General features: G+C 41.0%; 1 protein-coding gene across 2 annotated transcripts in view; it reads right to left on the minus strand.

Annotated features, from left to right (window-relative positions):
- Window positions 1–11,741: 11,741 nt before the first annotated feature.
- Agxt2 (alanine--glyoxylate aminotransferase 2) overlaps window positions 11,742–12,879 on the minus strand; it is a 48,155-nt gene continuing 47,017 nt past the window's right edge. For both annotated transcript variants that reach the window (XM_023707470.1, XM_004647197.2), the window contains exon 14: window positions 11,742–11,975. In XM_023707470.1, coding sequence (XP_023563238.1) covers window positions 11,868–11,975 — 108 coding nt within the window. In that variant the 3' untranslated portion in view covers window positions 11,742–11,867. The remainder of the gene's footprint in view (window positions 11,976–12,879) is intronic.

Raw genomic sequence — 12,879 nt, forward strand, 5'->3', positions numbered from 1 at the left:
TTATTTTTAGTGTGGTGCTGGGATTGACCCTAGTGTCTTAGTATGTACTAGGCAAGTGCTCTACCACTAAGCTATATATCCAGCTCATGAATTAAGTTCTTTTTTTTTTTTTTTTTGGAACCGGGGATTGAACTCAGGCCCTTGTGCTTGCCAGGCAAGTGCTTATTCTACTAAGCTATCTCCCTGGCCCATTCCTAGAATTTAATAATTTGACCTTTAGTGTTTAAGCCTTTAATCCAAGAGAGAGAGAAGGATCCATATTAAATTTTGTGTGTGGATATTCCTCCACTTTTCCTATGACTACTTGTTGAAAAGACTGTTCTTCCTCTATTGAACACTTTTGACACTAACTCGGTCAAACAGACATGTAAAGATTTATTTCTGGGCTGTCTTTTATTTATATGGCTATGAAACAGTAGCATTGTACATACCTAGTTCATTCATTGCCTTATTAAGTTGAAGTATGAAATCCTGGACAGGAAAGAGGTTAAAGGGGAAGTATTTATTGAAAACATAAGAAAAATAGCTCCTGGTAGGTATGCATGAGGGGCCTCTGAAAGTGGAGTTTTGGGACATTTGTTTGTTTATTTTGGCCTTATATAGATAAACAGAGAGAGGGGACTTGTTTAAATATATCTAGTGGATCACTTATTGCAGATGTCTCAGAGGTTTAGAATAACCAATTGGGGTTTGGACTTTGTAATGTAGAGTTTAAAGAAAATCAGTTCCTCAGCTGCCCAAGTTCAAAGGAAATTGATTACTCTGCATTTACAAGTCCAAACTGGAAGAAGAAAGAAGTAGGTAATTACCTTAGCACACTTTACTTAAGAACGTTCTTTCCTGGGAAGTAGGCTTCCCATGCTCATACCTATCCCTTTTCCTATGTTTGTTTCCTAAGCTTTATTGACTGTGTGATTTGGATTAGCTCTTATCCCAGTGTATATGCTTTGTAACAAGTCAACTCTGTGTTATTGGCTTCCCATCTATAAGCTACCTAATTAAGCTGTCATTTATACCAGTATTAAACTATTTAGATTTCTATAGCTTTGTTGTAAGTTTTGAGATCACTACTTTCAACTTTGTTCTTTTAAAAACATATCGTATAATCATGCACCTAATCAGCATGCATTTCTGAAAGAATGTTCAGTAGTGGCAACCTGAAACTTTGAAACTTTAATACAGAAAGTAAATTGTTTTCTTCTCTTCGCTGCACTAAAAAGATTAAATGAAAATACCTCTTTTTTCTTTCTACCAACTCACTGCCTAGAAGAGTTAGGATGGACCTGGTTCTGCAGAAGAGATTCCACTGGGTGAAATATGAGAAGAGGCAGAGAGGCAGAAGTGGTCCTGGCCAGGGGAGAAGCTACCTGTACAAAAGAAGATGGGATGGTGAGCTGCTGCAACAAAGTGGGAAGGCATTTATCAAAGTTGGCTCTTAGGGTCTTGGAGTTGACTCTGTGATGTGGTCAAAATGGCCCACTTGTTCATGTTGGTGGAACTGGCTTTGGACACTTGAAAAACAAGGGTTTGGCCATGTTTTTGCTGGGCCCTGGTGTGTGGGCATGCCAGTTGGCTGGAGACTGTCTCAGTGGAGACAGAGGTTATTAACTACACCCCTACTAGACTTCATTTACATTGCCATTGCTCATCTCTAATGCCATTTTAAGAAGAAAAAAAATCCTAAAAATACTTTATTTCTGGCATAATTTCTACTCTCCTCCTACCTCCTTGCTTTTTAAAACAGTGCTTCAAGTAGCAATCATCTATGCCTGCAATTTGAAGTGTTTTGCTGGAGCAGAGAAAGAGTTAGATAACAGGACCAGCTGGGTCCTTAGCTCTTACATGGATGAGGATGAGACACTGATTATCAGTCAGGGCAGGGCATGTGACAAGGAGAGGAACAGAGTGGGACAAAGAAGGTCCCAAGGCCTTCTGTGTCAATTTCAAGGGCTAGTGATGAAATTCTTGATCAGCCATGGCATCTAGATCTGGGGTAGTTAGAAGAGGCAAGGACTCAGGTCAAGGGGACAGCACAAAAGGATGGCAAGAAGAGGAGCTCTATAGCCAGAAGTCCTCATAAAGCTGGCTTAAGGGAGACAGAGAATTAATTGCTACCATACACTTACAAGAAGAAGAAGGCAATGGATCAGTACATATCAACTACAGCCAGAAGAGCCTGTGCTCCTCAGAGAGAAGAGAATGCAGCAGTCACTTAACTGGAGATGCAAGCAGTGGATTATTGACTATGAATCTATAAATTTAGGAGAAGGCTGCCCTGGAAGTGGGCTTGAAGTCCTCAGCATCTGGAAGTGGACTTGAAGTCCTCAGCCATCCTGGATAATGGATGAGATCAGCCATGGTGGTAGGATGGACCTGGTTCTGCAGAAGAGATTCCACTGGATGAAATATGAGAAGAGGCAGAGAGGCAGAAGGGAGGCAGTGGTCCTGGCCAGGGGAGAAGCTACCTGTACAAAAGAAGACGGGATGGTGAGCTGCTGCAACAAAGAGGAAAGGCATTTATCAAAGTTGGCTCCTGGGGTCTTGGAGTTGACTCCGTGATGTTGTCAAAATGGCTCACTTGCTCATATTGGTGGAACTGGCATTGGACACTTGAATGGGTAAAAGAGAGGACAAAGCAGTGGAGTAAAATCCCCATAGTGTATTGTGTATTGGCTTTTTCCCCCCCCCCCAGAACTAGGGATTGAATTCAGGCACTTGCACTTGCCAGGCAAGCCCTTATTCTCCTGATCCATCTCCCTGGCCCTGTATTGGCTTTGGGTAGGAAGCTAAGCATCAATGTATGAGAATGGAAGACTGGAAAGGACCTGAGAGGTAGTATAAGAATGGAGGTGTGTGGAGTCATTAAATAAAAGAGGAGAGAGGAAAATTTTTAGAAGTCTTTGATCAAATGCTGCAGAGGGATAAAGGGCTGGAGCTCTTCTGTTGAATTTGGTAGTGAGCCAAATGCAAGGGACAGATCACTTTTGAGGAATGAGAAAGTCATATAATGGAGCCCCAATATTTTTCCTAGGACAATCACTTTTAGGAAGAGGATGTGCATTAGAAGGAAGATCTTTATAAAAAAAGGAATTACAAGAATGTTTATAGACTGATATGAAAAAATGAGAATATAGAAGTTGAAAATTTAGTGGAATATGAATAATTTCTCAGAAAGGTCCTAGAAAATACACAGGAGAGGCCCAGAATTTATGCAAACTAACAGCTAGACAATGACAGTGATGGTACAAGTTGGAACTAGGAAAGACCAAAGAGACATGAGCTGCTGGCGTGTGTGGAAAAGCTCCTATTGCAGACCAGGAGGGGGCCCACGGAGCCAGGAGTGAGATGGGAGAGCAGGGAGCCTGGAGAACAAGGACCAGGGAGGGGGAGAGGCGGATACCCCGCTGGACGAGCAGCGATGGGCCAGACAGTAGGAAGCAGTGGAAGGTTTTAAGCAGGTCAGTGATACAGTCTCTCTGGACATTATTTTTTCCGATAAATTGTATTTTCCTTTTTTTATTTTTTATTTTTTAATGTATTTAGTATGGGGTCTACAGGGTTTCACTACACAGATCAGACTTGTAGTGATCCTCCTGTTTTCAGCCTCCCAAGCACAGGGATTACAGGTGAGCACCACGAAGCAGTCTTAATTGCTTTTGAACGTGTCCCGTCCTGTGTCTAGCTAAGCAGGCACTTTAAGCCACTGAGCTATCTGGCTGGCCCTTGAGCTATCTGGCCGGCCCTTGTTTTTTCTGATTGCTACTTTTCTGGTAAATTATATGTAAAGTCCTTTACTGAGAGTGAGGGCAGGGAGGTAAGTCAAATATCTAAGCAAAGTCCAGTTCACCTTTAGGTAATGCTAAGAGGGTTCTAGACTATTTCTGTGGTAGTTATGGCCTTCTTACAGTTCATCTGAGAGTGACTTCCTTTTTGTACTTATTACCTAAAATTCTACATATGTAAATATATGTGTAAATACAGATGTCTAACTATATTATACTGTACATGTTCATAATGATGTACTCTATATATATATGTAAATGCACAAAATCACACAAAGACCTTATCACATAGCTCATCTACTATTTTCTTTTCATGTATTATTTTCAACAAACTACTTTCTGTCTTTTATTATCTATGGATCAAATTCTCATAGCATCTTTTTTTTTTTTTTTTTGGTACCAGGGATTGAACTCAGAACCTTACACTTAAGGCAATCCCCAGACCTTCATAGCATCTTTAGGAGTCAATTTTTGTTCTTTTGTGAGGAATACTAAGCTAGGCACCAGGTATATGAGGATAAGACAGGGGCACTCTGGTACTAAACCCAGTATCTTAGAGTTCAGTTAAGGAGAAAATAGGTTTACATAAAAATAAGCAGCCCAAATGCTGAGAGCCAAGGGTCAGCTGGGGAACTTCTGACAGCAGGCAGGGAATTGGGGTGGGAATGAGGTGGTTGTCTGGCATGCTGTAGGCCTTGAGTTTGATTCTCAGTGGAAGGAAAGGAAAGGAAAGGAAAGGAAAGGAAAGGAAAGGAAAGGAAAGGAAAGGAAAGGAAAGGAAAGGAAAGGAAAAAAAAAAAGAAAGAAAGGAAGGTTAGGTAAAGGAGAGAGGAGCGGAGAGGAGGGGGGGGAGGGGAAAAAGGAAGGGAGGAAGGGAGGGAAAGCATGGGTTCCTATGAGAGAGCTAGCAAAGCACTGCCCGTGTGTTTTCTTATTCAAATTCTCCCAAGGGTTGAGGTCAGAGAGGTTCATTTACCCAGAACAAACCAAATGGGAGGCTTGGGCAGGCTCCTACCACTGCCATGTTGTCCCACATAAATTTTGATTTTTTCCCAGTGGCGGCTTGACCTGCCTGCTCTGTCCTTTTCTCCCACTCCTGCTCTGGTTCCCATGGCACTGTGCTCTTGAGATCCTAGCTCTGGCTGCTCTCCATTCTGGATCATTCTCCCAACACCTTCTTCACTCTACTGAATCCTCCTGTGTCTGCCTTCAGTCTCATCTAGATTTATTCACTTTCTCTTCACTAAGCTCCAAAGGATTGGTATAGTTAAGTTTTGTTTCTACAACTTCACTCAGTTAAATTCAGTGGGTCTTTTGTTTCTGTTGTGATTCTGTCACCTTTCTCTAAGACCAAAACTGAGCCACATTTACTGGGTGTACCTTGGCTTTAATTAGCCGAGGGCAAACTTCTGAGGTAGGGCCCAGCAGCCCTTCCACGTGCTTCCAAATGAAAGCACAATATTCTGCTGCTCACACTTTCATGTTGAAGAGGCAAATGTTGCCATGTTTTTCTTTCTTCTTTGTTGCTCCTTGCAGGAAAGGTGAGATAGGAGTGGGATTTAAAGTTAAATCTGCCTGTAATTTAGAGAGACTATTTGAATTGCAGCTGACTCTCTGAGTTTGGTTCCTCATAGATGGATTCAACCAACTGTGAATCAAAAATGTAAAAAAACACTGAAACTTGTACTAAATATGTTCAAACTTTTTACTTGTCATTATTCCTGTATCAATGCTAACATTTGCATGATATTATGTACTGTAAGCAATCTAGAGATGATTTAAAATGTAGAAGAGGAGATTTGTTCACTGTATGTAAATATATATCATTTAAAATAAAAGATCTGAGCATCTTCAAGTTATTGTATTTGCAGAAGTTTCTAGAACCAGTATCTGCGGAACAGAGCTGATGTCATCAAAAACTTAAAATTATACTGACATACAAGATAAAGTTTTAACAATACAGATAGGAGTGCATTTAATATTATCTTACCTATTTATAGCTGTTACCTTCCAACAGTTATTTTTTCCAGTGCTATAACCAAAGATTGATGTGCTTTAAAAAAATTCCTCATTCCTGGGTAGATTAGAATGTCAATTTTTTTTTGAAGTTTTTATTTTTATTTATTTTTTAATGTATTTAGTGCACGGTCTACAGGGTCTCACTACACAGATCAGACTCATAGTGATCCTCCTGTTTTCAGCCTCCCAAGCACTGGGATTACAGGCATGTGCCACTAAACCCAGTCTCTATTGCCTAATCAGCATGCCCCAGGGGCAGGGCCAGCATGGCATTCTGGGGATCAGACCCTGGTCCCTGAGTCTGCCTAAGCAGGGGCTTTAATCTACTGAGCTAAATGGCCAGCCTCTCAAATGTTTTTTTAAAGAATTGTCAAAATTTTAATGCTATGTTCAAATCAAATGATTGACTGTTAATATGCTTCTTGCATGGAAAAAAGTTTATTTGAGCTAAGTGATCATTATCTTCATTTTATACCATTTTTACAAGAAAGGGAATAAAAAAGAGCTTGGCAAGAATGTGGGCGCCTTGCCTTATGTAAGCTGGCTTATCTCCCACCTCCTGTGGGTAGTGCAGAAAATGGAAGGGAGAAAAATGGTGGTGCTAAACCTCTGCCCACGGCACCACATGGAAAGGAAGAAGAATCCTTCATGTTTACAAACCAGTGAAGAAATGAGCCAGCATCCATGCTCTAAGCCCTCATGCCATGCCCTTCCTGCTCCTGTCCTTCTGAGCCTTGCTCCTCTTCAGCCCCTCCTCTGCCCATTAGGAAAGAGTTAGGGCTAATTCTAATCAGCAAGAACTTGGGTAGAGTCATACACACTTCCTAGTCCAAAAGTGAGACCTAGGACATGGTTACCTTTGGAAATTTTGCTGCTGACTTTGTGTTATGGTTTGAATAGGTTTTGTCACAGTCAAAATTCATGTTGAAGCTAGGTCCCCTATGTGGTAGTTCTGGGAGGTAGGGCCAAGTGGGATGTGTTAGTGTAATGGGGGTGGAGCCCTCATGAGTAGATTAATGCTTTTGTGAGTCCTTCCTTATATGGTGGACTGAGTGAGTTCCCGAGAGAATGGACTGTGATAAACCAGGTTCTCTGTCTTCTGGATGTGTCCAGTTACCCCTTCAGTCCCACCAGGAGTTTAAATAGAATGCTTTCCCCCCAAGAGGCAGATGCCTGACCTCGCACTCCCCAGCCTTCAGAATTAAGAACTCAAATTAATCTCCATCCTTTACACATTATCCAGTCTCAGGCATTCTGTTAAGAGTGACAGAAAGTAGGCTAAGACAACTTTGCAATAGCCCTTGGAAGCAAGAAACTGACAGTATACTTCTTAAGTGTATACATGATTCTGTAGTTCTCAAAAAACCACAAGGAATATGTTGTATGAATTTATTGGATAACCAATCCTTGCTCTCCTTTTTCTAGGAGAGGGTGCCCTGCTATGACACACTCTACTTGGCTTGGGAATGCAAAGGTACTGTGTGTGTGTTTTACTTTTGCTTCAAATTTGCATTTTATTGTTTCTTCTTCACAGTTTATGAAATCCCTGATGGGTTATCTAATTTTTTTTCATGTTCTTCGTTTCTTTTATCAAGAAGAAAAATAATGTTGGAACTGGGAGGGCTTTGAAGAATCACTAAGATGGATTGGTTTCTTATTCAACCTTTGTCTTGGTTACTTTTCTCCTTGCTGAGACAAAACATCTGACACCCAAAATGAAGGAAGGAAAGGTTTATTTAACTCACAGTTTGTGGAGGTTTCAGTCCATAATTAGCTGGCTCCAAGTCAGGGTGGCATGGCACAAAGGCAACACTTCAAGGCAGCAGAAGGCAGCAAAAGCAACACGAGCAGAAGGGGGGAGAACAAGCCTCTTTTCCTCCATCATGTTGTACGCAGGCTACCCGTCCTCACCCTCAGAAGGGTGTAACACCCACACCATGTCCTCACCCTCCTTTGGCACAGAATGAAGATGTTTACAAAGTGAGGACCCTGGCCTCATGTTGTTACTTAAGCTTCAAGAGTTCTCAGGCTGATACAATATTCAACGATTACAACCTCTTGACCTTATAATTTCCACTGCCAAAGAACAGAGGAAGGACACTCCAGTAAATTATAGATATAAGGTGAATAATGTGGAAATAAAGATTTAGTATCAAAGGACTTAGTTGGCCAACAAATTCACACAGTATATTCCTTGTGGTTTTCTGAGAAATACAGAATCTTGTGTATACATAACATGGATACCCTGTTAGTCTCTCACCTCCAAGAATATCTTAGTGTCAGTAAGGTGGTTTGGGGCCACACAGTAAAAGCTTTGGAATACCACAGTACTTGGAGTTTGAACTTTGTTTTATGGGCAATGGGGAGCCCAAAACTTTAAGAGATGAGAGACATGATTGTACTTATGACTTACGTGAGTGACTTTGGTATACTTTCAAGATGGATTGGAAAGGATATCAGTTAGGAAACAGTTTAAATTGTAGAGATGGCAGCTTAAATGAAGGCAGTTTTGGTGTAAATGTGCCATGTTGGAAAAGTTATTTTGGAGAAAATATTTACGAAACTTGGTCACATGACAAGGAAAATAATGAAGAAGGAAAAAAATAACAGAGAATGATGAGTTTGAGATGGAAAATATCTCACTAATAAAAAAGCAATTCAATGAGAAGAGAAACTTAGTAGGTTCTGTGTTAATTCTGTTGAATTTGGGCTGGAGAGATAATTCGGTGGTCTAAACTCCTGCCTGTCAAGCACAAGGACCTGGGTTTTATCTTTGGTACCATGTGCCGTGCTGGCCTGGAACCCTGGAGGCACTATGCAGGAGGATCACCAGGAGTCCGAGCTATGTAGGGAGACCCTATACCAAATAAATAAATAAAGGATTGAAAAAAATTTTAAGTTTGTTGAATTCAAAAGGTCTTTGGAACATCCAAATGCAAGTGTCCAGAGAATTAGAATTTTGGACTTGGAGCTCGATAAAAGGATAAAATTGAAGATAAGTATTTGTAAACCACCAGCATAGATTAGGCAGGTGAAATTGCAGAAGAGAGGAAGGTTGCTTCATGAGAGAGAGGATAATGTGGAAGATAAGACAGCTCAGGACAGAACCTTGAATCTGAGGAGCTGCCAGGAAAGAGGCAGAGAGAGAGCCACCTGAGAAGGAAGGATCATGTTGCAGAAGCCAAAGAAGATTCTACTCAAGAAGCAGTTGCTTTGCAAAGAATATGGGAAATAAATTTTTTTTTTGATCATGAAAATGTTACCAGTAGCCTTTTGAGACAGCAAAATCTCCAAGCACTGAAAGGCAAGAATAAGGTCCTGCTGACTGGCTTTGGAGGGAGGTAAGGAAGTATACGGCAAATATGAAAACGAGAAAGATTCCGTAGTGAAGGGAGGAAGAGAGATGAAGCTGGAAGGGAAAACGCTTCTTTTTTGTACAGTTTGCAAAGAACTTTTACATTCACTGGCTCATTTGATTCACAAGACAACACCAGGAGGCAGGAAGGGCAGGCAATGAAATGGAGGTTCAGGAGAAATGGAAAGTCTAGCTTGTGGTCACTTGTAGCAAAGTAAGTAGAACTGAGTATAGAATTGAAGCCATTTGGCTGAGTCCGATGGCCTTTCTGTGGAACCCAAATGGAACATTTCTGCAGTTTCTCATATTTGGATATTGAGCTTCTTGTTAAGTGGGTTTTGACCATATCCAAGAGAGAGTGGGGAGCTACTGCAAGTTTTGTGCGAGGGAATACAATGTTTACAATGTCTGATAGAATTAGCCTGGCTAGGATGTGTTAGTAGAACAAAAACTTTGGTGGAGGAGCATACAATTAGGATGTGGCTTCAAACCAGGACACAGCTTTAAATAAATATCTAGTCACATGCTAAGTTATTTCTCTTCCTGTTTTCCATTTGTGTTCAGGAGAAGGCCTCAGTTTGCCAGAGTATTTTTAACATCCCTCACTCTCTGACCCCCTTTTTTGAACAAAGAGGGAAGAGCTTTCAGATAGAAATGGATTGTGTTGCTTGTATACACTTTTTTTTTGTTCATGGTTGCCTTCTATTTATGAAAAGTGGCATTGATATCTAATTATTGTTACAATAGACTAAGTAAAAAATCAAATTGAGAAAATTATTGTAAATTCTAAGACAGGCGGTTCACATAAATGGGAGAAAAGCTATGAATTTTATTCAATTTTTTTTTGTGTGGCTCGATTGGGAATTGAACTCAGGACCTTGTACTTGCCAGGCAGGCACTACAACCACTGAGCTATACCCTCAACTATGAATTTTTATTATAATAACTAAAGTACGAGAAGTTCTGAACTTGAGTAAGAGACTGAGAATTTAGGTCAGGGTGAGGTAATGGCAATGAGAATAGAGCAGAAGGAGGCTTTGCTAGATGTTTATGAAAGTCAAATGGGGGCGTTTATTGTTGTCTGAAACTATTTTACACATCATTTCATAGGATGCTTCTGACCACAGTAAAGCAAAAAGGATAATGCAATAGCATGAATTTATTATCATGCCTCAAGTAGCCTGGAGGCAGGGTGGCTCCAGGACGGCTGTCAGTGGTTCACTGGTATCACTAAGTACTCCAGCTGATCATTTTCTATCTTCCTAGGCTGTATCTTCATGCTCACCAGGCAGCTAATGTGGTTCTAGGTCTCCCATCTTATTTTTTTAATTTTTAAGAGAGAGTACAAAATAGTATTAAAACAGAAAAGTTACAAGTGATACAGAATTTCACTTAAAGTAATATGAATTTCACAGTATTTGTGATGCACTGTGTTGTCTCCGACCAGTTATTCATATTACCAGATATATGCAGCAAAATTGGAAGAAAGAAATATATAAGAAATTAAGAAGAGAAAAGGACGAACAATTGAAAAAAGAAGGCAAAACAAATTAAGCATTATCTGCTCCTTTTCCACAAACCAACATGAATCCACAGTACCGCTGTCCAAACCATCCTCTCCTGTCCTTCTCCTCAACTAAGTAACTCTTCTCTTTTGAGTAAGTTCATTCCCTTTTCCCACTATCTATTGTACCCTTCACATTTCCATTTTCTCTTTAAACTTCTCACACTATGGAGACAATGCAACATTTGCACAAGTGGATCTGATTTATTTCACTTAAGAGTATTGTCTCTAGTTACATCCATTAACTGACCAAAGACTCAAATTTATCCTGTTTTATAGATGAATAGCACTCCATTGTGTAAAAATACTGCATCTTTTTAATCCACTCTTTAGTTGATGGGCATCTGGGGTTGTTTCCAGGATTTAGTTATGATAAATTGTGCTGGTTGCATATATATTGCTGTGGTATGATGTTTTCAGGAAATCATATTCTAGAAAAATTCCCTGGAGTGGAATAGCTGGCCTGAATGGGATCGCCAATCCTAGCTTTTTAAGGAATCTCCACACTGATTCCCATAGTGGTTGTACCAGTCTGCACTGCCACCAACAGTGAAGAAGACTTCCTTCCCACCCTCCAGCCCCTCCAGCATCTGTTAATTGGCTGACTTCCTGACATTAGTCATTCTTTCTGGGGTGAGATGGAATCTCCCTGTTGTTTTAATTTGTACTTCTTGAATTTAGGTCGCCCATCTGGATGTATGATGTTTACAGTGTAACAATAAGACACCTTCCTGATCTGAAGAGTAGAGGGCAAAGAAGCCTTTACCAGAAGGGCCTCTAGCAGAAGATTTTTTGTTTAGGAATAATTCACACACACACACACACACACACACACACACACACACACAGCCACATATTCATGCATAAAGCGATTAACGCAAAACAATCAAATTACTGTAACTACACTAAACTAATTTGGGACTTATTCTGCAAGCTAAAGATGGAGATCCTTTCCCAGAAGGATGGAGTCTTACGTGAATAGGGGCTCTGTTAAAGCATGATGGACAGGCAGGTCACCATGTCTTGCACAATGAGGCTGCAGGGCTGCAGGTTTTATTCAAGCATCAGCAGTTCTGAACCTGGTCAGAATCATCCTTGCACATAAGTAGGAATTCTTGAGGCTTGTGATTTATTATTTCTGAACATGTTACTTAGCTCTTCTCTCCATGTGTTGGATTAAGGCAGAACGAAATACTTCCACTGCAAAATCAGCTTCTGGCTTAGTGATGCACATGGGAGGCACTACGCGGAAGGTCTGAGGGGACAGAGGAAAACAGCAACAAATCATGGGAAAGTCAAATATGGCCTCAAGGAAACGCAGCAAACTAAAACCATCAACCCTTCTTTCATGACATGTCCCACACTTCTCTCACTGGGCTCCGCTCTCCTCCCAAGCTGTCTCCAGGCTGAGCACTTTCCAGTCCTCTTACAAATCTCTGCACTGCGTGGCTTGGTCTCATTTTCATTTTGTCATGCAGTCACCTCTTGGTCCTTCTACTATGTCTCTGAGATGCTGGACTTCTCTCTACACTCATCTTCTGCCACCAGCACGGCTGAGCTCTGTGTCTGTGTGTGAAACCCAAACAACTATCTTCTCTCTTTTGTGTGTTTTTTTTTTTTTGCTCCGAATGCCTTCAAGGCATGACTGGCTGTCTTGTGTTGTGGGGATCTAACCACAGTAACCTGAGCCTGACTGCTTTGTTGAAGCAGCCAGTTAAAGAACTGAGCTAAGGGGCAGGCCCCCTATCTTCTCTCTTTTGATGGCCACAACTCCCAGTGCCTTTATTGCTACTATTCTGTAGCCATTCACATCTGAGGTGTGAATCGTGTGCCCTTCACCTAGAATAATCCGGTTTCTCATTCATGTTACACCTACTCTTTTCACAAAAACCCTCTTTGTGCCTTCATTATCCGTGGTTCTTTTACCCCACTGCTTAATCTTTTCATTTGTACGCAGTTTGGAGCACTGAGTTGACCAAACTAATCTCTTAGCTGCCCCCTCACTTTGTGTGTGTTCTCACTCAAATGATCTGCACCCATGTGGACTAGCCTCAGCCCTGGCTCAAGCTATCACTGAACTGCTTTTCTCCACCTTACAAGGCTGCGAAATGTTAACAAAATCAATTACACAGTAAGCCTGACTGACTCCACTAAATATT

This window comes from Octodon degus, unplaced genomic scaffold (genome assembly GCF_000260255.1).
Source record: "Octodon degus isolate 3935 unplaced genomic scaffold, OctDeg1.0 scaffold00293, whole genome shotgun sequence".
Lineage (NCBI taxonomy): Eukaryota > Metazoa > Chordata > Mammalia > Rodentia > Octodontidae > Octodon > Octodon degus.